Raw genomic sequence first — 24,461 nt, forward strand, 5'->3', positions numbered from 1 at the left:
TGAAACACTGAAGGACCCAAATCTTATTTGGCTAGAGAGGGTTGTAGAGAAATAACTCCATGAAGTTGTAGCCAGGTGCTGTGAAAGTCTTTTTAAGGCAGTGCTGGGCAGAGCTGTTTCAGATATGGCAGATACCACATGACAGAAATTCATCTTACCAGTTTGCCCCAGAATTTGTATTTTTCTCTAGCTGTAAAACTTGACCCAATTTCTAGAGTTTTGTTTTGTTTTACTTTACAAAGGCATGGAGGGGTGACAGCAGGTACTTTCTGTGCATTAACAACTCTAATGCATCAACTGGAAAATGAGAATTCAGTGGATGTTTACCACGTAGCAAAGATGATAAATCTGATGAGGCCTGGAATCTTTACAGACATTGTAAGTAATAAGCAAAATGTGTGCTTTTTTTCCCCTATATGTGACATTATTAGCCTGCTTAGATCTTAGGGCAACATTACTGAACTATTTGCATCTTAGTTTCTGAATGAATTAATCAAAACTGTCTTCCAGAGGTGCTGTAGAAAAATAAATCTTCCTGGAAAGAATTCAGATGACAAAAAAATGAGAATAAAGCCAACAGACAAACAGTAACTCTAATCTGTCCCCAGATATGCAATTTAACATGGATCAGATTCAGCATATAATATTTATTTTAAAATACAGCTTTCTCCCCTACTTTTGCCATGTTCCCTAATGTTGTGCTTTACATTGTGTACAGGGGGAGCCATTAGTCAGAAAATAATAAAGCTGCTAAGTGGCACAGTAAATTCTGGAGCACAGTACATTAACAGACTGACACATCAGCCGTTAAGTAATTTTGAGCAACAGTGTCACAAGATAACTATTTCTGCCAACATCCTGAGTGTATCCTCTTTTCTTCTCCAGGAACAGTACCAGTTTCTATACAAAGCTATTCTCAGCCTCGTCAGCACAAGACAAGAAGAAAACCCTTCAGCATCCATGGACAGTAATGGCTCAGCTTTACCTGATGGAAATGCAGCTGAAAGTTTAGAATCCTTAGTTTAATTAGCACATCAAATCAAACATACACATCACTGCATCACACCAATCACACCTGGAGTTTACCATTATCATTTTCAGTTTTATACTTTGGGTGGGGAAAATCTGTCCAGTCAGTATATATATAATCAGACCCCAGCCGTTGCTCAAACCAAGTCATTTCTGTTATATACAACTTTACTGTGGAACTTTTATCATTAACAATGTGTGCCTTTTCTTGAAAGATTTCTTGTTCATTGTTACATCTGGACTAACTTGATTGACTTTTACAGTGTTTCTAATTATTGAATTGTGTATGTTTTTTCAGTATTAGGTTTTTTTTTTTGATTTATCTGGCTTTACTTTTAACTTAAAATTACCGTATTTATAGATGCTAGGGAATCCTTGATTAAAAACATGTCATGGGTTTAGTATTTGGTTTATTCGCTGTATTTATAACAATTTACATTTGCTAGAAATGCAACTTTTAATATAGTAGAATGTAAATAAAATACTGTTCTACATAACATTCAACATTTTAACATTTCAATTAGACATTTAGAATAGTAATCTGATACTTACTGTAAATACTGCTACTTCTGTAGTGATCCATGGACCAAATTTATATTTATAATTGTAGATTTTTATATTTTACTACAGAGGCAGTTTTCTAGTTCTGTGTAATTGCCTTGTTAAAATAATGTAGTCAGTATGTTTTTACTTTAACAAAGTCTTCTGATATATAATTGTGCATCTTAAGGAATTTACCTTCATATAGCTGCATGTGATTTTAACTTTTTGTGGGAACTAGAAATAATTTGTTTTGAAATGAAAACTTTTTATGAGACTAACACTATACTTGGCATTGTTAAATTGTTTTTACCCTGGTATTGCAAAAATAAATATAAATATTCCAGTCTGTGTTTAGTAGTCTTCCACATAAACAGTCTGCACTGTCATGCAGGAGAGCTTTTACTTACAAGAACAAGGACTTAATTGAGGATGATCTGCAGACAGCTCCTCCTCCTACAGAATCCACGAGTTCAGGAGACATTAGTAGAAAACTTTTATGGTTTTTAATCTCTGCTCCTATCCATACCTATAATGTCCACCTTAGCTCCTTTTTTAGCATCTCCTCCCACCTCTGCCAGTCTGCCACAGGTTGTCCCGTGTTAATGGGCTGTGCCAGGTGTCCCAAGTGGCTCAGGGGGCCCTTCCCAAGACACCTCTGTGCTGGCTTGGCTTCAGATCAGTCATTCAGCTGCTGAGCTCTGCTGCCTTTGGCAAGGAACGGCCAAACTTCGGGAAGCAATAAAACAAGCAGTCCCTGCAAGAACCAAAGCAAAATGTTTCAAATTGGCCTCAATCATTTTCTGTAACCTTCAGAACTGGTGAGAAAAGATACTGATTGTACTGATGGTTGCACCACCAAAGGGCTGGAGGAGCCTGGAGCAGAGTGAAATGTTCATTTAAAGCTAGCGTGGGTGTTGCCTTAAGTTTTAGCTTTCATATTTTCCAGATTCTGTACTGCATTAGTGTATAACTCTGAACTTCATAAAAAGTGTTAGCAAGATTAGTTAGACAAAACAATCCTTTTCCAGCCTGAGAACCAAGGACAAGTTGCAGCTTCAGGCCCAAAAAGTATAAACAACAGCGAATTGAGGAGAGCAAACTGGGTGGATGGGACTTCATAACCTGAAGCTGTAATTGGACAAATAACCCCAATACGTAAATAGACCAAAACTCATAAAAGTGTGAAAACTCATGACCCACCTTCCATATTGAATATAGCCATGGCCAGGGTCTTGTACTTCCCAAGGTGTATCCACTGAAAGCATTTTTAATAAATACCTACTATATTCCTTTAACACTGTCTAGCCTCTGTTCTAGGTAGCCTCCCAAGGCATCATGGGCAGAAAGACCAACTATTTTCTCACTTTGTACAGTATATACAGTTGCTGTGTAGAAATACTGATAGAAGAAATAGTGTTCTGGAGTAGAATGCACAGAAAATAATGGACTCTATCTGAGATGAAAACTAAGCATAGGAAAAGACAGGCCTGATGTGAGCTTGGGGATTTTAGTAGACTGATTCCTAGAGTAGGCATGTCTAAGGGAGCTCATTGTGTCAGCAGATAGATCTAGACCCCCTCAGCAGTGTGGGATTGAGGCTAGGTGGAGCTGCAACAAAGCTAAAATAAATTCAGATTTAGAGGAATCTTAACAGCAGAATCTTTAAAGAATCCTCATACTGTTGATACATGAAATGAGCATGAAGGCCCTAGACAAGGAGACAGACTGGCACAAAATGTCAAAATAGCTAGCAGTGATGCAGTTGTTGTCATGCTGTTACACTCTTTTATTGCAAGAAAAATAATCATATAGACAAAACAATGTATCACCAAATCACAGGGATGGTGTAAGGTTGGAAGGGACCACTGAAGGCCATCTAGACCATGTAACATAGCAGGTTTATAAAACTGTGTTAAAATATTAGTGCATTTGAATTCTCTTTTACCTTTGACCACTTCTCTTTATAGCCACAGCCATACAGTCCCAGAGGTTACGGAGTGGTTGAATCCATTTGACTCGGGACCCTGGAGGTTTCCCTTTCCCCATCCACCAGAGCTGCATGCAGGATGATTCCCGTGAGCCCAGTGGCCCTATGCAGGTCCAGCCAGGGAACTTGCAGTGCACATGTTCCATACAGGGAGGCACACACACACACACACACACACACACACACACACACAGGATGCTAGAAATAGGATTCATGACACAGAGAATAGGACTAGGATTTCAGAAGGAGGCAGGACAGAGGACCATGGTCAGACACAGCATGAATGGATGAGGCGCTGGCAGTCAGCACAAGCACCTTTTACCCCTCTTCTCTCCTCGTTCCTGTGCTTATTACTTCCCTGTTCTCCACAGTGCCTCTGTTTCTCCAACCTTGTCCATCTCTGCAGGTAAAAAAAATTCTTACCCAATTACTTTCATGGGTCTTAGCTTTGCTACCCCATACCCAAAAGTCAAACCTCAGCTGCTGCCACTTAGATCATCTCAGCCACAATGGTGTTACCAAGTTCCCTGGAATTTCTATCCTCACAAGCTTTCCTTTCCAAAAGGTCTCCACCAGAGCTTGGCCTTGCCTCACATAACTTCCATGAACTGCCTGTGTAGCACCACCAGACTTTATGGCACACTTCCTAACTCCTGTCAGCTGCTCACTCTTGCTCTCTCCAGCAAGTTTCTCAGGCTCTGTGCAGATTGCTCAGCCTTGGGCCAGGGGTGCCAGCCACGTGCCCACAGATACAAGTACTCATCTCTTTAGTTCTGTTTCACTCTGTGTCTCTCATTTAGTTTAGTATCTTTAGTTCAAAGATACAAACAGTTCATGAAATAATTCAGAGGGAACCTTCTTTTCTGGGCTAAAACATATCTATTCAGGTTTTACACCTTTTATTCTTTTTTTTTTTTTTTTTTTTAACCCTGTGGTCCTTTCCATGGTTGCATATTTAGTAATTCTGGAAGTTCAGGAAGAACAGGACTGAGATTAGGACTCCTAAATGCAAGCAAACATGCAATGTATCCCTAGTGGAGTTAATTGCTTTTGACAAATAGGATCTAGAATCATTTTAATTTAAAGAGTTTGGGGGTTGACAGGAGTTAAAAATGGACATAACAGGTGCATTGTCCCAGACAATGCACTTTTTGTAAGAATTATACATACACATTTTTCAGTGTTCAGGCACAAATTTGGTGCATACAAAGGTGTATAATGGTTGAGCTTAGAGGAAGGGATTGTTTTCTTTTTCAAGTGGCCTAAGGGTTCCTTACTAATTCCTCTAAAGCACTCAGATTTGCTGATAAATTTCATTTGCACATCTAGGATAACAAGGACAGCAATATTATGTACTTCCCCCATCTTATTCAAAAATTATAGAAAAAAATTTGATATCCTAATCTCTAGGGGTGTACACACCAGAAAGGTTAATTGTGATTTTATGGCAAATTGAAAACCATATTTTATAGCCTTTTTAGCAGATACTATACTTCTTCACTTCACTGCACTAACATCTCGTGTGCTACTTCTTCAGCCTTTTCTTCTGGAAAACTGGCTTGTTGTCTCACATACCAAATAACAAGCATGAAGTAATCTTCTGCTAATGTATTTACAGTTTGATATAGTTGTATACACAAAGTAATTTTTAGGCCAATTAATTCTATTTTGCTTTTTCAAGCATCTGTGGACCAAAAGCAAAAAAGGAATCCTCCTTTCTAAAATCCCATCTTGATATAACCGTTCCATTCAACCTAAATATTTTGCAGACGTTTTAAAATTGTAATCCAAGAAATCAGCTGTCATTCAAAGTTTCTTCCAGAGATGTTTGTAATCACATTCATCATCTTAGCATGCTGACAAGTTATTTAAAACATAAGTGCTTAAGATAATCTCTTTACTCACACATATTGGTTCTGATCTAGAAAAAAAATAAGAATCATAAAAAAAATCTTCTATAATCTTCAACTGTGATGGATTACAGATTTTAATAAATGCGTGTCAGTTCCTCTCTCAGACAAAGGCCATATTCTAATTAATTTTTTTCTTATAATCCAAGCTACAGACTCAAAAGACATATAGCCTGCCTTTTCAAACTGGGTCAAGTGTGGAGAAGATGTTATGTATCTCTGGTAAAAAGTAAGATATTAATAAACAACATCAGGTTAAGCTTTTTTCTTTACAAAGCTGTAAGTCATGTGTGACAGGGAAAACTTGATTAGTGTGATCTTCCTCCTAAGAAATCATAAAAGAGTTGAGAGTTTAAAAAGAAAAAAGAAGAAAAGTAATTTACTATCATCAACTTTTTAGTTATTGTGATGTGGAGATTTAATACCTATGGAAAAGCTTTACAAGAATCAGCAATAAGTGGTGAACAGAAGTCATAAAAACTAATCACTGTCAGTACAACAGCGAATCAACTAATACTTCAAAAATCATTGGACTTCAAAAATCAGTTGAGAAAACTTGTTAGCAATGTTTTATCACAGTGCTTTAGCTGGCTTTATAGTTCTTTGCTATGTCCTAGGATAATGTAATTTCAGGCAGGTTGAAATTCTCTGTGGTAAATGCTTACTTCAAGGTGAATTTAGCAAAGTTAAAATCCTTTCTCTCTCATTCTGAAGCATAAACAAAGCACAGCAGGGGAGGAGATGAACAATATTGTCTTGTTGGGGTTAAAAAAAGAAACAAAGGCCCAACTGCTACCCTAGGTCTGAGGTGTCATAGGTTATAGTCTTAGTTTTCACTACTTCCCGGCAGCAAGGCCTGTGTCTGACCATCCACTTCTCACAGGTTTGTGCTTTAGTGGATTAGGGTTTCAAAGGGACAAGAAAAAAGTGAAGGTTCTTTCACAATATTTGCCCACATCATGTCCAATTCCCCTCCATTTCAAATTCATTCTTTCCTTTCAAAGCCAAAAGAAGTGATGGGAAAAAAACACAAAACTTCTTATGGAATGGAATTCTTATGGCTTATGGAATTAATTTGTTTCCAGATAGTCACAACCTGTACACAGTACTTTAGTAGGAATATATTTGAGATGGTGTGATTTGCCTTGATAAATTCTGGTAGACACTCCCAGCTAATTTTTTTTCTCCCCATCATCTTCTTAGTTTTCCAGGTTAATCACAACCACTAGAGCCCATTTTCTCCACCCATTAACAGCTATTTTGCTATGAGCTTACACCTTTTCCTGGCTTTTGTACTTTTTTTTGTACTTTTGTACGCCAGTCCCTCCAAGGGATATAATCCTCACCTGTAGGAATATCTGGGGCTGAGAGAGTGTGAAATACAGAGGCAAAGAAACCAGTCTGAGTGTAATGGGCTCAAGAACCTTCATTTCAGAAAGAAACTGTGATTTTCCATGTCATGAAGATCTGGCAATAGTATAAATTCCAAAATGAAAAAATGAGAGAGACAGAGTGAAACAATCTGTTCCTTGAAGCCTGATGTGAACAAAGAGTTTAAGAGCCTTTCAGCACAGGCAGTGATAGCAGAAGCCATGTATTCAGCTGAGCAAGGTCCTCAAGCTGAGACAGGCTGGGAGACACCAAGGTTCCATGCCTTCCTGGGGCACAGGGAGAGATCATACATCTACTGTTCTGTAGCTTACCACACTTCAGTAGTTGTCCTTGTGCCCAAAAATGTGCTGAAAAAAAATCTCTTGAGATTATAGCTGAACATTATCTAGATACTGCTATACCTATATATATATATATATATATGTATATAAATATATAGATGGGCTTGTTTAAACAATTCTTGAAGAGTTTTCTCCTGTGAGTCTAGCAAGAAGTATGCAGAGGTATTTCATGCACTGAGAAAAGTCCACGTGTAGGCATCCTTTCAATACAACCATCTACGTGAAAAACTAAATCCCAGGTACATCTTATTATTAGACTGTAGAGACAACATGACAACAAAACAGAGGATTTCAGATTTATTTTTCAAGCAATCTCATGTATAAGATACAATTATCTTACCAGTAATATGCAAAGAGAACTGAGAAGTATAATCTTCATACAAAAAGATAAGCAATAAATTCATTTAAGTCTAAACATAGAAAACAAAATGCAGCATTGCACTGGGAATTAGGAATATATTCCAATATAAAATGTTTCAAAAATAGTAGCAGTGTTTCTTGATGAAAACACTGCAGTGCTCATTCTTTAATGCTCCAAAAATATTAGATACTTGTAAAAAATTCTGATTTTCATCCCACACTGCACTTCCAAGGCAGAAAAGCAAGTATGGTACATGCATATATACAGAGGAACAACTCCATGGCTGTGTATTTGTGGGCTAAGGGAGGGAACAGAGAATTCTCAAGTAAAATCCTGGTCTCACCAAGCTGGACTGGAAGGGACCAGCAGATACAAATGTAACTTTAACCTTTATTTGTAGGCCATTAATCTACCTGGAGGAGGAAGCAGCAGAGAGCAGAATATTCATTGCAGGCTCCATCCTTACCCGAGCTGTGTCTAACAGACAGACAACAGACCAACAGCCTGTAACATCAATGGGAAGCAAAACATCTTTATGGAGACAGGATTTTGTGTGATATATGCATGGATCTGTAACAGAATCCAAATTTGGATTAAAAAAGCATTGATTCAGTATAAAAAGTCCTTCTCTTTCACAGTAACACTCTGCCCTTCTTTCTCCCTTCCATTCCTTTCACCTAACTCTAGCAGCTGCTATTTCATTTCATCTGCACGAAGAAAATCCAAATCCTGAGTCGCAAAACCTAGAGATCAAAACTCGAATTATTGTTATGGCTGCTTTTTCTACCATGCAAAACAACACCTGGAATTGCAGCCTCTTGGAACTGTGATTACAGCACTGGTTCTCAGGAAGGAAAAGGCTGTGCGTTTATCAGCAAAGTGCATTTGTGAGCAAAGCTGAAAGCAGTTTCCTGCATCAGTATGCAGCTTTAGAAAAAGCAAGCTCTAGGCAGGTGCACAGGTACCAGTCCAAATACAACCTGCCCACAGCATTATACCTCACAGACCTGACTGGTGAAGTCTAAGCCATGTTTAGACTTGCAAGGTGGTGTAGAAATCCCTAAGCAGAAGCCAGAGAAGCAGGTCTGAAATGAAAGGAGGCAACTTGTGCTACGTTACAGAAAAGCTGCACTTGGGCTGAAGTTCAGTTCTGGACTGATGTGGCTAAACTGCAGCTAGAGCAGGGCTGACACATCTGACAGCACAGTACTCAGCAGCAAATGAGCTGGTGTGTTGGCAAACTGTCAGCCTGAAGTGACACTGCTCGGAGTAGTAGGCATAGGTTCCCAAGTGAACGCTTCAAAACCATGAAAGCAGAAGGATAGAAGCTAACTCAAAAAGTGGCAATTTCAACCTCTAAACATAGTGCATTCCAAAGCTGCATATACTACACAATGAATTCCCTTCGTAACAGTACTTAACCTGGATGAGGCATGCAGTGTAAGTGGGAAGAGTAAACATGTCATTTGGAGCATCTTCCAAGCACAGTAACTGTGCTGTATTTCAGACTGCCCTTCCTAGCTGCAGAGCCAAACGTTAATGTGCTCTCTCCACAGCACAAGGCAACATTTAACAGCAGGTATTTCAATATATTGCAACCAGCTTCCACTTTTTAACAAGAAAGGGTATGGGGGGAAGCTGGCTCTAAATTTCCTCCCTCCTCAAATGAATTTAAATTTACATTCATTATAAAGTGATTTAAAAATATTAAGATCTAGGTTTCAAATATTTAAGAATGGAACATTTTCAAGATTTAACAAGATCTTATTTGCTAGTAGTGCAGAATTTCTAGCTATCTTTTGCATACTGTTATTGTGAAAACACTCATGAATACTGCTAAAGTGAAAGGGACAACCAGACTTAAAATTTAAGTATCATGTTCATCTCCATTTTTCTGAAAAATTATTTTTACCACATGAACAATCAAACTTCATCAGTGGAGTTCATTACCCAGACTTTTCCACCACAAAATAATCCACTAACAGATTTTTCTTCCAGCTAAAATTTGTCACAATAACAACGCTATAGACTTAGAAGATAAACTCTAATAACAATAAAAAACCCTTCTGAGACATTTTAGAAAAGATATAAGTTCTGATTGATGCTGAAACATGTACATAGAAGTTTAAGAATTTTAAGAGGAAAATATCACAGTCTGTGAGTATCTATGGTTTCTACATCAAGCCTTGTGGCGGGTTTTATGGAAGGCAACATTTGTGTATGAAATGGCAGGTCTTAAATGCCCTTAGCTGGTCCAAAGTGAGATTCTAGAAGGGGAGGTGGGGGAACCAAAGGAGGCCAAAACCTGATTAAATCCACAGTTTTCAGTTACTGTTTGATAACGCTGCGAGTGCTGTACATAATGCCTTCTGCCCGAACGCGCTCAAGTATTGGCCCGTAAACATTCTTTGTCAAAGGTATGACCATGCCTTTGGCAGTTATTTCACCTGAAATAAAGGCATGAAAAAGACACATAGTTAGTGTTAGTAACTAACACTAGTAGTTACTAGTTAGTAGTAACTAACTACTAGTGTTAGTGAGTTAGTGCTCTAGCAGGTTTATTTGGAAAGGCTTTGGTAGCTGCACAGTGGGGATTTTGTGGGCAAGGTGGGGGTTGCTGTGCTGGACACAGCCAGATCGAGTTGCAAGGAGCTGCTGAATCTTTCAGCCCTGTGACATAATCAATTATAATTTATCATGCTAAAGGTTTTCTCTACGCTACATTTAATATTCAATGTAACACTTAATATTAAATGACTTAAAAATCTTTGTGGATTAAGCAGTAAATTAAGAGTTGTCACTGAACATCTGAACATCCAAACATGCAGATTAAAAATTCCTGTAAATAAGACAGGAAGAGTCTGACAAATTAAAAAAAAAATACACATAAACATACAAAACACTACATATTTACCTTCTACAGGCAGGAAGATACAGAGGATTGAAATACTGTTACTGAAGATGGAATAGCCACTTACCATCTAGAACCATTTTAGCAGCAATAGCTGCGGGGTATCCTACTGTTTTAGCCATTGCAGAATATCCTTTGTTATCCCCATAGACCACCAGATCAATAAATTTGTCTTCCAAATGGCCAGAAGGATGCCTGAGACCTATTTCACTTCTCATAACAATCATATCTCTCTCTCCAGCTCCTAAAAGAAAAGCACACAAACTATTCATTACTTGTATTTCAGTCATATTGAGATGAGGTCCCTGAAGAGCAAGGCACTACACATACACAGCAGGTAAATCAGGGAATGACTGAAGGCGAGGACTATTATGGAGGAAAGAATACTAAAATCAAACTAAAAGTGTAACAGGGAAAGGATAAATTGGGGAAGTAGGGAACATCACAATACAGTAAAAAAACTATGATGAAGGTTTATTAACTAAGGTGAACAAACTAATCTAGTTAAGGATTATAAAAGATATTGCCTTGTTCTGCTCAAACCCATGAAGACTTTATCACATACCAAAGGGTAGCTTCGTCTCCATGTGCTTTGCAAGAGCCCCTACAATGGAATCTGCTGCTGGAACCAGTTCATCTCCCAATAAACCTAACCTGGCAGAAGAAATGAGAAAGTCTTAGATCATTGCCTATCAGCAGCTTCATCTCAGTTTTTTAATTTCCAGCTGTTTGGCATACCAGTTTAACAGTCTTAACATGAACCAAAATGGCTAGAATTGCAAACACTTCTTTTTTTATTCTTAAACTCTCAAAATCTTTGGAACATTTTACCATTCCACTGCTTCCAGCTGACTTTTGTCCTTCTCCAGTTTGCTAAATACAGCTTCTCTAAGAACATCGGGCTCAGCAGGTGACTTAATTCCAACCAGTTTGCACATGAGCTCTTTCTGTTTGAAAACAAAAAAGGTTCATGAAGGCCTGACATCTGTTCCCACTCCACCTCAATCAAGGTTTTAGGAACCAGCTACTCCACTAAGATCAGTTAAAATCCAGGACTTCTGAGAAGACAGCTTATGTGTACTGGGAAAGTGAGAAAGATTGAGAATTTTAATCACAGCAGGTGAAAATAGGGATTATCTTTTCCTAAAAGTCTTTATACCCCACCTCTCAGCTACTTCCCCCTACATTTTAGTCTTATCCCTTCCTCTGGCAGCAAAGAAAGAACATAGAAACCTGCATAAACAAGGAACACTAGGAGAATATTAAGATGAAAGAGAAGACTGACAGAGTGAAAACTCAGAGATAGGATATCTCTCAGTTTGTCTAGAAATGGAGAACATCCCTTCCAAAAGGAAGAACACAGACCAATAAGATGAACAAGGCTCTGGCAATCTTGTATTACCAAAGAGATTTTTCATGATACTTGTGCATATCTGAAGGCCATTTTGTGCCACCTAGATGCTTATCATTGCTTGCTTCATTCACAGCAAAGTGGATAATAAAAAGAACTATGAGCAAGATATAAAATAAAGAGCAAGATATGAAATAAGCAAGCACTGCAGAGTCTACAAGCTCAGGTTAGCTCATCTCTTCTACTTCTCTGGCAGAGTAGATAAAGGAAAAGTATAAAGATGTAAAAATATTGCTAAAAAAATATTTGCAGTGAGAATAGTGAGTTTATAGCTATTTTTACAGTTACATAACACTGTATACTTAATCATTGAGGCTAGAAGAACTGGAAATTCCAGCCCTTTTTACAAAGAAAACTTGAAAATATCAACTCTAAAACTGAAAGTAGACAAAAATAATCTCAAAAAAAAAAAAAGAAAAAAAAAAGAAAAAAAAGTAATTTCAATATGGCCACCCAAAAACTCCTGGAGTTTGCTCATCTTCCCAATACTATGTTAGTCAGAGACAAGCAAGACTATGGCCTCTTCACCTTCTGCTTTCTTGGTTCTGAGAATACTCAAGACATTCTTCAGCTCTCTTCATCCCATACTGAAATATGAAATACCCTTTTTGTCCACAGAAACAATGAAAATGTTGACTGTCAAATGTAACAGCATCACATCAGAGTCATGTCTTGGCTGAGATAAAGATAAAGTAAGGCACCCAAAATCAAGACAGAAAAGCAGCATAACCGAAGAACAAAAAAAATGCTTGTATAGATTTTCAACAGAAAAAAAATTGTAATATACTCCTTTATGCACAATCTCTTCTTCCTTCTTCCTTCCATCAATCCTTCTTGATGCCCTAAAAAATACTTTTACACTGAAGATCATCAGCCAGTAACAAAAAGGACACTGTAAACTCAGCACTGAGGACTAGACTGTGACTAACAAAAAACATAAGACGATTCATAAAAATATGGCCATGGTTTTGTCTAGCTGAGACCTGAAAGCCTCCAATCAGAGTCTATCAGGGAACCTGTTACAGCACCCTATTCCATTTCTGCTGAAGAAAGTCTTCCTCATTTCCAGGAAAAAAAATCAAAGATCAGGATGCAGTACAAGATTCTCATTGCTAAGTACACCCAAGTCTAGCAATAGGAAAATCATCAATAAAACAGAGGACAAAAGGCAGAGCAAGCAAAGTAACTCACCCAGGTTAGAGGTGGCTTAGCTGAGTTTAGCAAAGGATAAGGATCTGGATTAATTAATCCGAGTTTTACAAAGCCCCCCATAGTTCTGGAGTACCCCTGAAATAAAAGAATAACACCATTAAATATATTAATCACTTGAAACAGGTATTTCTCCTTGGTTTGAAAGTAGTGATAGACATAACTGTGGCAGTTTAGAATTATTTTCTTGGGAAGTCAGCCACAATAACCTGATGCCAGTGAGGTCACTGCCACAGGGCAGTGTCTTCCCCAGCCCCCTCCACCCTTCCCCACTTTTCAATATTTTTTTTTTAATGGCTTATTCTGTCATCAATACACAGAGCACAACGCAGAACACTGTTCACCCAGTTTCACACCATTGTGATTGTGCGGACATCACATAGGCTGCTTTTAAAGGTAAGAATCCTGTGTGCTTATTTCTCATCTTCAGGAATATCAGACAGACAAAGCAGTAGAATAGTTTGAAAGGAACTGCAAAGGCTGCGTTAGGCTGCAAAATGAAAGAAGTCTCAACTGATTTCTGCTTACTTTTGTTTTTATCCCATTAACATTCCCACACAGCTGCTGGATACCTGAGAGCACTTACATGCAAATTACTAGAAACACTAAAAAAGCAGAATGGAGGAAATAAAGCACCCTGAAAGAAGACTAATTAAACTAGAAGTCACTTCCACAAGCACTAGGTTACCAGCTCAGATGGCCTTGCAGCGAGATCCTTCTGTGTGACACCTCTTTTTAAACTGACTCCATTAGCTATCTAAACTTAATCTCTAAAAGGCACTTCTAGGAGATGATTGCCTCTTCAGTGAGCAGATTGTTTTCTGCTCTGCAGCACAGCAGCATGTGCAAAGGGCCAACACTAACTTCTGTCCTGCTCAGCACTCTGTGCTGGCATGTCAGTACCATGCAGGTGAAGGTATGGCAAACCTTTCCCCACAGCCCCACCAACATCCCCCCAGCCCAAAGTGCTGGCCCTGCTGTGGGCATTAAGAAAACAGCACTAACCACAGAAACAGCATTCTTGCAGCACACTGACAACCACTTGGAATGTCACCCTGACATTTTTGCAGTTCCTTGTGCTAGCACATACAAAAGAAGAAAGTTTTAACAGGCACCAAACAGAAGAACAGATACTGACAAATTAGGATTTCACAATAAGATAGATGCCTCCCACATACTTTTACCTTCTGAAAAAGAGATTGTATCTAGACTAAAAAAAAAGAGAGCTATTGCAATTTATAACCCTTTTTCCCCCATACTGGTCTTCCATCTTCTTCCACACCTTTATCTCCTCTCAGCAAGCCTCCCTCCCTCAAAAAATCCTGTTGTATTGCAACAGAGGAATTAAGACAAAAAGGACATACACTTTCCTCAGGCTATGGACAAATAACAAACTTAAGCCTTGGCATAAACCTTAACAGACATAATACAACATCCATAAAAGCTTTCTCAAACTTTCAATATGGTTTTAGGTTTATTTCTTCTTAATGTATATTGACTAAAAAAATTTAAAAAAAGAAAATCTGAAAGAAAAAAATATTTTGTTTTGATTCTGCTTTGGATATCTAACAAATGAAAGGAAAAGACTCAATCAGTTAGAAGGAAAAGACATTTATCTCTTAATATTTTATTTAGCTGACCAAAATTAAAAAGCTCCTCAAATTTAAGATTTCTAGGTACTTAATGAAAAACTTTCTCAGATTGGTGGAAAATCATAATTTTCTGTAAGATTTATACATTCTATTTTTCATGGGAATTTAATTAAACAGAATTTATTAATTTTTTAAATGTTTTATTGATCTGACACCAGATACAGAGCCAGAATAAAAAGAGGAAACACAGACTATGCAAGTCAACTGACCAGCTGTCTAAAACAAATAAAACTATATTTCCATTTTGCAACAAATACCTGTTAAATGCAGCAGGTAAAGCTACATTAAAAATCAAATAACTGCTTTCGGTTTTCTCTCAACTGGCATAATGGGGAGCTCATAAATAGCAAGTACAGGCCTATAAAAAGCTGAGTTTTAAATACACAGTTTTCTTGAAATTACAACATTCATCTCTTGAGGAAAACAATAATTACTGATAATAATACCAACAACTTACTTTGTATCTTAAAGTGCCTCTCAGTAAAGTGCGAGCTGTCTGAATACCGTATGGCTCAGCATATTTTGTACTGTCTCTGTTAGGAAAACCTTCAAGGTTTAATCCTGGGAAAAAATCCATTGGAGTAACAGAATCCAGTAAAGCTCCTCCAGGTGGAATATTGATAATCTAAAGTTTGTGAAAGAACAGCAAATATTATTTTGGTGCAGTCACATTCAACTTACTTTAGAACAGAAAAGATAAAGTATGCTCAAAAACAGGAAAAACATGTTTGGTGTTCCAAGTGCAAACAAAGGCCCAATCTAAATAAAGCAGTTGCCCAAGCCATTTAATCATATCTGGTGCAGGAAGAGCAGGCAATGTGTCAGCCATTACTAAACAAAGGGCTAAAACAAGCCATGTTCTTCTCACATACACAGTTAATTCCTGCTGCACTTATATTAAAACAGCAGGTTCCCATTTCATTTACATTAATGTAATTTTGGAGCATGTCCCTAACTGCACCAGTGTGAGGGGAGATTCTAAGCATGAGCTCCCTGCTTTCTGGTCAAATACTTTATTATCTTGTTTAGGTTTTGTTTGGTGCTTTTTATATGGGAGACAAGGCAGACATAAACAGAATCATGGATGTTTGTTCCTTTTTTTTAAAGATTAAAATAAATCAAGCGACATCACATGGATATAAAATTACTGCCCATGTGTATCTTTACTTGAAGCTACAAAGCATCATGGAAGGAAAACAAAAAATCCGGGTGACTAGTTCTCTTACCACTCCCAACCACAGCCTTGAACCCTGCTTCCATCAAGCAGCTAAAGCCCAGATCTGCTATGCAGCATCAATACAAACTCATTTTCTGATTTCTGAGCAAAGGGACAAAGTTTACTTTTAGAAGAAATACTAAAGCAGTGAAGCTTGCTGCAATGCCTAAAGATCTTGTTGTGTTTGCCAAGCAAGAAAGGTGTGAGAAAGAATCCAATGGTCAAAGATAAGTATTTAGTGGCAAGGAGAAAAAATTGCAGAACTTACTGACAAGCTCATCTAGTGCTCTCATGATTCATTCATATGCATGATCTAATTTTTCCTAGCAATGGGTGAACCAGATCAGAATTAAATTCAAAATATTTTAACATTTTCCAAGAACCCTTTTCATCTGAAGCTTATACTTCATTGCTTTTAAATAATGATCCAACAATCCCTGAATTTCTCCTTTCTTACTTTCATAAGAACAGTAGAGAGCCAAAATGTCATAAAACATAAAAGATTACATTTCAAAAGATTTCTAAGTTTTGCAGATCAAAGCGTTTTAGGCAACTAGCTAAACTTTACAGTGGTTATACAAGGCAGTCTCCTTGACAATTGCAGTAACTACTCTGAGCAAGTGACAGTGGAAATAGATAGTGCTGGAAAGCAGAAATGTGATAATGGCTTGCAATAGCTTTGCACAAATCAATTACAATGTTTACATAAAACAGAAGCAGTGACATTTGTGAGGTTAAGTCTAATGACTCCTGCACAAACAGCAAAACAGAGCTTCTATAAAACAGACCAAAAAGCATTTCACAAAACCCACTCAGTGATAAATTGGTATTACACATTGCACCAAAAGAAAAAGGAATCAAGTGCTCTACTATGCATTGTGCAAGTACAAAATGAAGCTGTTTGATTTATGAACACATAAGGCACTCTTACCTTTGTTTCACAGGGCCAAAGAAAGGGCAAATAAGTAGCAAAAGCAACACCCAACAGAATGGAAGTTGAACCCAGAAAAGTCAACTCAAATCCAATGCTTTAATCTTTAGAACAAATTCCTTCCTGGCAGTCAGTTTCCACATAGTAAGTAAGAATAAAGCTGGCAGCAGCTAGGTATCATCATGCTCCAAACATAGTGATATGCAATTATTTTTTTTTATTTTAAAATTACAAGTGATAAGTGATTTATGCAAATGGCTTAGGCAGCTGACTGCCACTGGCTTGAAAGTAAACACAGCACCTTTCAAGTCTCAATTCCTTCCTTAGCCAACCACAGTATGGTTTCAAATGAAAATTTTCCCATTACTTCACCTCTCCATCTTTTAAATATGTAGCAGACTGAACTGTATTCAGCAACACTCCTTGTGGACTCCAGCTAAACTTGTATCTCAGAGGATTGTCAGAGTGCTCTGGAGCTGGTAGGCCACCGCAGAAAGAAGTGTACGATATAACCTGTCAGATTTATCCACAGGAAAAGAAACAGTGAAAAGACAGATCAGGATGCATAGAGATCTACCCAGCAAAATCCCCATCAGTCTTAAGATTTCTGCTTCTGTTCTGTTTCTGGCCAAATGGGCCAGATCAGAAGGATCTGAGGGGAGGGGACTGCCTGTAAAGGGGAGGAAACCAAAAGATACACTGGGGTAAGGCCATCTTAGTTGATGGTCTCCCCAAGTGAATTTGTAGCTATGAAATTCAAAGCATCAGAAAAAGTAAAATATCCAGAGTCTGTTACACATCTGTGACATGCTCAAAACCTCTTTGGTTTTAAAAGAACAACTTTACTAATACAATCTTGGCAGAACTGTGCACTACCCGCTAACCTTACCGTAGCACCAACTTCTTTCGCCTTGTCAATACATTCCATCGCTAACATGTGATCAAGACCAGGATCCAAGCCCATTTCACTGACAACTGTAATACCAGCAGCTTCTACACTAAAAATAACAGAAATACAGAGTCATCAGAATACTCACAATTCCGTAAATCTGTCCAATATGCCCAGTGAACTTTCTCTAACACAGTAAATTCTGGGCTCTGTCTGCAGTTTGTGGGAATAAAGAAACAAAAGCAGATATTAAATCCTGAAAAGTGGCAACCATCTAAGAGCCTTCTAACCTTTGTTTCTCTTACTTATTTGCACCCAGGTGCTGGTGAAAAAATAAATTTCTACCAGCTACTCTATATCCCACATCTCCTGGACAGAGCTATAAGGCAGGAAGGTAGTAATGCAGAGGGCAGAACAGAGCTAGCCACAATTGTCCTAAGGAGCTCTGACAAGTGAGATTAAAAGGTCTGCTTTCCACAATTACAAGTATTTGGGTTGTTTTTTTTCTTAATAGTTGCCCACAGACCCACAGGAGTTCACTTATTACTACAAACTGAGGGTTTCTTTTATTTTCAAAATAAATTTGTCTTTTTTGCCCTTTTAAATTTTTTTCCCTGACAGCATGCTGTATCCTCAATAAGAATGGTAGGAGAGGCCCCTAAATACCCCTCACTTTCTGCAACACTGATTCTCAACCAGTCTAGCTTTTTCTACCTTTTCTCTCTTTTCTGTAAAGACACAGCACATACAATTCTTCACCTGAACACGCTTCATATTTTCCAGTACTGTGACTCAGAGGAGCACCTAGAAGAAGCTGCATACTCAAAAAACTTTCTAGCCTATATAGTAAGTATGACAACAGACACATTAGGGTAGTTAGAGTTGTCACCAATTTGAAAATTATACAGTGGGCATATCCAAAAGAAAAGCATGAAGGAGGAGATTACTGTAGATACACTAAGCCAAGAATGAGTTTTTACTGGAGGAAGGCAAAGGATGACAAACAAGCTTGCTGGTAGAATATGACAGCACAGCTACTCAGTTTGAATATCAGCCAAGCTCAAGCATCTTAACAGGTCTGAGGGAAGAGGAAAAAGCACATTAACATGAAATAGGATGATGCAGGCAGAAAAATACATTCCATTATTTAGAGCATTAATCTAACCAGGTTGGGGTATGCACTCCTTGCTCCACTCTGCAACATGCACCTTTGGGAAGGTTACTTGGCCCTCCACCACAGAAAGAGAAGCAGAAAGAATTCAGAAAGCAGTGATTCACACTCAGTGTTGCAGGTGTAACAGACTACAAAATATTTAGATAATGCAGTAAAAAGGAAGCAACACCAGGGAGATGCTGCTTTCACACCTACCTCTCCTGAAGTTCTTTCATGGCTGGTGTTAAGTAGCTGGCTGTTACCAAGTTCACTTTGTTGTCAATACATTTCTTAGCAACAAAAGGATGTGCCGAATAAGGCAGCAAACTACAAATGAAGGAGAATCATGAAACATCAAAATTCAACCAGTTACTTATCCTGTCACTGGAAAGACACTCAAAAGTTTTTTGAATGCCTACAAAAGAGCTCAAGTAATAGCTCAAAAAAACAGTCATACCTACCTTGCCCTGAGCAGCTCCATACCTATGAAAGGGAAACACTACCCTATCAGGACAGCATTGTTGTATGCACTCAGAACAGGGCACTAAACAACAGGGGAGTCATTCCTGAGACAGCATCTTTTGTCACACTTCTCTGCAAACCACAAACCACTGACCTCTTTCCAAAGACATCTTCTAAACAAGCATGCTGGAGGTTTAGAAGATGCAAAACTGAAAAACCATCCTTGAGAAAGCTTGCATTATAAAGTTCTTGGTGAACTACTTTGAGAAGCAACATTCATGACACCCGTGGCAAAAGAAACAAATGGCAAAGACTATGAAGTTCCTTCCCCGTATCAATATCTGGAATGAGTTCTTTATTAATGGGATATTCAGAAGAAATTACCAAGTTGTCAGAATTCTGCCTCCCCTTGTGAACATGAAAGTTTGATCCCAGGGACGCATAAGCTTGTGGATGCTAACAGCCCTTCACATTAACAAGGGAGTCCACCTAACTGGCAAACACTTCTGAAGAAGTCAAAACCCCTTTTAAAGATCTGATGCCCCACTACATGAGAAGGCAGCAGCCAGTTACAACTACTTACACACACAAATATGACCCCACATCTTGGTCACTAAAAATGAAAGTTTATGCATTGATTTCAGTCAATCAACTAAAAGAAGCAGCATGACTTAGGGTTGAGCCTATCATGGCTAACACAGAAATCTGACCTGATCACAAGGTCGTGTTTTTTCACCAAAGAGGACAGCTTTTCCTCATGGTTAAGGACATCCATATGAACTGGAGTAACATTTCTGTACTTCGTTGTCAGTTGTTCAAGTTGCTCCTTCATGACAGATACTGTTTGAAAAATAAAACAACAAACTGCTACCTGTAGATGAAGCTAAGTTCAAAGCACACCCATGTATAATTGTGCCATATTTCCCAAAGAGAAACAGATGCATGCTTGTTTTCCTTCACTAACAGTTGAAGAACAATCAGGCATTTAGTAAACAAATGTGTTCAGAAAAACTTACTTGATCCCTCATTCCACACATTTAAATAGGAATATTTCAAAACTCTTTCAATACACTTTAACAGAATTCCTATTTACAGTTAAGAACAGCTTAATAGCTTAAAGCAAAAATGAATTCACAACACCATTTTTAACATGACAAAGACAGAAACATTAAGCTTTAGCTTAAGTAAAGTGTGAGTAAAAAGTTCAAACTGACTACTTTTAATATTTATGTATGGCTTAGTCCTCCCAATCCCAAATACTGTATTATAACTAAATGGGATAAACCCAGTCTCTTCCTCCCTACTCCTAACTACCGTTATAAAAAAAGCAGAACTGAAAGACATCCACTACACAACCAGTATTTGCCACCTCTGACTGATTCCCATCCCAGCTCACCATGCTGCCAGCACAAGCCAGAAAGAACAAAAATGGAGTGGCCAAAGAAGACAGCACATGGGACACAAGCTTCTGGGGGATAAAAAGGCATCAGCACTTACCATTATAAGGAAAGCAGAACTGAAAAAGAGAACCACAGTAACACAACCAGTATTTGCTACATCTGACTAATTTCCTTGCCCAGCTCACTACGCTGACAGCACAAGCCAGAGAACATAGTCAGGAAAAAGGAATGGTCAAAGAAGGCAGCAGGCAGGGCACAAGCTTACGGAGAATTAAAAGCATCTGTGCCTTATTTCCTTATGGCCTTTCCAGAGTCAGTGGGAAACAACCATTACTAGAAGATGATTCTCTATATCCTACAAATCAAATTGTGCTGTGGGAAAAGAGCTAGGCAAAATCATCTACAAATTCAAACTAAAAAAAGTTGAAGGTTTCTCAATTAAAGTTTTCGTCATCTGGATTTAAAGTGGTGTAGCCTAACAGCAGGAAACCAAAGATGGCACTGTGATGCGCACTTTGTGTTTTCTGCACCTCCTTGCCTGCTGTCAAATATTAAACAATATATTTATGTCTCTTTCCTTCTGTGCTTTGTGTGTGTGTGTGCTGTAGAAACTGCATGTTTTTAAGCTACCCAGATAAGAGGCTATGTTTGTTCAGTGCCTGGCAAAACAAATCTTCCAGTTCACCTGGTTTCTCTTCCTGCTACTGCACTGCAGGGAGTGGATGCAACCTCTATAGTGCCAAAGGGATGGACACTGCACATTGCTCTAATCCTTCTCTCTTCCACCTCAGGCAGTGCTCATAACAAGGGTGCAGCTTTCCTAGATTTCCCCTCTTCTTCCTAGGAGATCTTTTCCCAGAGGTTAGAAGTGCTATGGTTATCACCATGAAGGGTAGCAAAAGCAGCCAAGTATGAAAGTAGCATAAAGAAAGAAAAAAACAAAGCAGTAACAACAACAATCAGCAGCAATAAAACTGTAAGTTTTAAGGGAAACCACTTCCCAGCAAAGCATCTTTCAGACAAGAAGGCAATAGAGCCTGAGTTTTAGATCTGAAATCCCAGAATCAGGGTGAAGTCATCATTAAGGCTACAGAAAGGGACTGCTGGGACACCCAGCCTGAAATATGCTACAGATAAAATGAAAACAGGGGAATAAACAAGTAGGCATTTAGTGCTCATGGGAAGGTCAGGGTCTGAAGTTCTACCACCATGACACTCGTTATAAGAAAATCAGATACTTCACTCATACAGATGGAGAATTTTCATATTCTTGTTTTGTAAGGCTGAAAACACAGCCACATACCAATAAGGTGACTATCTACAAAACCAATCCCAAGCCTAAAGCAGGTTAGAAGGAAAACTACTTTTAGCTTCCGTACATGCAAACATTTCTAAACGTCTAATTTCACACATGCAAACAGTTAACTTTTAACATGGCTATGTCATTTTAAAATCAATTACGTAAATTCAAAATGCTCACCAAGCTACAAAACCCTTTTCTGCTGCGAGTAATAACAAATATTTTCTTTGTCTCTTCTCAGAACCACATCCATTTATTATTTATGAGAAGAGTTCTGACACATGCTTCAGTGAGACATAATACTGAAATGGAAACAAATTCTTACATACCAACTGTGACGTCAATGTTGGAATCTCTAGTGAGATATTCAAGCACAGGGCCAGAAACATAGCCAGATCCAAGCAACAAAACCCTCTTCTCATCACCCATCTTCAGTGACTGAGCCTGTTCCCTAGAAGGTGTTACAGGCAAAATTAAAAATCACACAGAAGGAAACTGTAATCTGCCAGGGTTAACAGAAGAAGTATTTTTTAGTAAGTCTACAAACCAAGAGCTCTATTCAGACCAGGAGTCAAGTTCCTAGCTATTTATTCTAGGACTATCCAGTACTGCTTCCATTCTACTGCTGCATAACTTCTAGATTCTTTCCTCTAACATAAACATGATCAAACCCATCAACATTCCATTCCCACTGCCTCTCCGATTTCTTCTAGCTGTTTATCAAAACTTTCCTCAGTTGTATTTTTCCCAATGGCCAAATTACTGTAACCTGACAACTTGAGGGCCACCAGTGTCATGTCAGGCTGTCAGAAAGGGATTCCAGGCTCTGCCTTCTTCCCTTTACATCACAGGTAACTGTTTAAGGACACAAAATCATGCTGATGAAAGCATATTTTGTGTAAGTTATACTAAGTTCATATCAGTCCATCACAGGAACATGATAGTCAATAAAAGTCAAATAGAAGTTAATGCCCAACCAAGAAATCATCATTACAGACAAGATTCAGATTTGAAAACCATCACAGTGTTTCAACCCAACTATTACTACTCTCATAAATAAATTTAAGTAGATCTGTTGACTTTCAGTATAAAATGTATTAACATCAGATTTTGCATTTCTTTCTGTCAACCTGAATAATGTACTCAGCAGTTGTTTAAATATGCTCTCAGAAATGTATGAATCATAGCAGGAATACACATTTTTGTAATTTATAATTAGTTTTCCTTCTAGCTGAAATTTGCATTAAGTTATAAAATCAGGATTGTGAAACTGTCTAACATATGACTACATAGATAAAAGTTATTTAGCAAAACCAAAAATTCAAGAAAGCTGTTCACTGCCCTACTGTTTAACCTAATTAATGGAGACTGAGGTTTGGCCTTTCTTATCCCATACCCTGAAAATAAATTTCAATAAATAGGTAGGACTTTCAAAGACACAATCTCATGGGAATCTTTATAAGCAAGATCCTCAGTTTCCCCTTTGTCCACTAAGAGTTTATACCAGCACTGCAGATTATGCCTCTGAAAGAAACCTGATATTTATCTGACAAGACGATGTCCACTCTGCTGAAACCTGCTGACCTTAGAAGAGGACCAACCATATGTCTACTAGATAATATTTGGTTCAGGTTTTTGAAACTTCTCATGGCATGACCAAAAGTCAATGTTTTGGTTATATTTTTTCATTTCAAAAATTGTCATAACAATGACAGATGATGTAGAAGCCTGTCAGAGCAACACCTAATAGCAAGACAAACAGAGCACTATTGTCCAACCTAAAGCACAGAAGGAAGCATCTGAGTACATTTAGAGGCACAAGGCCTCAAACAATACCATTGAAAGACTCTCTGAGTGGAGAGAATTAAACCAATACCAAATACATCTATATCATATATCTGAAGCCTATTGAATCAGTACTGTAAAGCTTGAATTATTCTCCAAAATTTCAGATATTCCATCATCCTTTCCTCCTATTTCAGAGCCTTTTTTAAAAGTCGTCCTTTTCAGATAATTAAATCTGAATGGTATGTACCAATGTATCAACTCTCTAATCCAAATTATTACTATAGATTACTGTAAATTTTGACCTTCATAAGTTTTACAGATTTGATTTTTTTTAAAAAAAAAAAGTTAAATCATGATTTAATACATTCACAGAAAGTCTCCTAAGCCCATCATATCATTTTATATTGCAAACCCAAGGACTTTCCTCCTCCTCCTCCTCCTGCTATCAGAACATCTTCCATGACTGTACTCTTATGGGCAGAGGAAGAGAAGAATTCCTCTCCATTCTTTAGGGCACAGAAGTGGTAGGTAGCTTGGAGTGTTGATGAAGGGGAAATTCTTATCTGAAAGCAAGCT

At 38.1% G+C, this 24,461-nt stretch overlaps 2 protein-coding genes across 7 annotated transcripts in view; one reads left to right on the top strand and one right to left on the bottom strand.

Annotated features, from left to right (window-relative positions):
* Positions 1-1,915, top strand: part of PTPRZ1 (protein tyrosine phosphatase receptor type Z1) — a 130,535-nt gene extending 128,620 nt beyond the window's left edge. For all 5 annotated transcript variants that reach the window (XM_014248842.2, XM_088055216.1, XM_088055217.1 and 2 more), the window contains 2 exons: positions 243-378; positions 886-1,915. In XM_014248842.2, the coding sequence (XP_014104317.2) occupies positions 243-378; positions 886-1,026 (277 nt within the window). In that variant the 3' untranslated portion in view covers positions 1,027-1,915. The remainder of the gene's footprint in view (positions 1-242; positions 379-885) is intronic.
* A 5,571-nt stretch (positions 1,916-7,486) lies between these two features.
* AASS (aminoadipate-semialdehyde synthase) overlaps positions 7,487-24,461 on the bottom strand; it is a 28,084-nt gene continuing 11,109 nt past the window's right edge. For both annotated transcript variants that reach the window (XM_014249053.2, XM_005519233.3), the window contains 11 exons: positions 22,427-22,548; positions 20,108-20,237; positions 19,152-19,262; positions 17,783-17,891; positions 17,266-17,406; positions 15,204-15,371; positions 13,077-13,172; positions 11,306-11,421; positions 11,040-11,128; positions 10,542-10,718; positions 7,487-10,010 (listed from right to left, as the gene is read on the bottom strand). In XM_014249053.2, coding sequence (XP_014104528.1) covers positions 9,892-10,010; positions 10,542-10,718; positions 11,040-11,128; positions 11,306-11,421; positions 13,077-13,172; positions 15,204-15,371; positions 17,266-17,406; positions 17,783-17,891; positions 19,152-19,262; positions 20,108-20,237; positions 22,427-22,548 — 1,378 coding nt within the window. In that variant the 3' untranslated portion in view covers positions 7,487-9,891. The remainder of the gene's footprint in view (positions 10,011-10,541; positions 10,719-11,039; positions 11,129-11,305; positions 11,422-13,076; positions 13,173-15,203; positions 15,372-17,265; positions 17,407-17,782; positions 17,892-19,151; positions 19,263-20,107; positions 20,238-22,426; positions 22,549-24,461) is intronic.

The sequence above is a fragment of the Pseudopodoces humilis genome, chromosome 5, assembly GCF_049639895.1.
Source record: "Pseudopodoces humilis isolate 2021_Gansu_Grassland_sample_001 chromosome 5, ASM4963989v1, whole genome shotgun sequence".
NCBI classification, from domain to species: Eukaryota; Metazoa; Chordata; class Aves; order Passeriformes; family Paridae; genus Pseudopodoces; species Pseudopodoces humilis.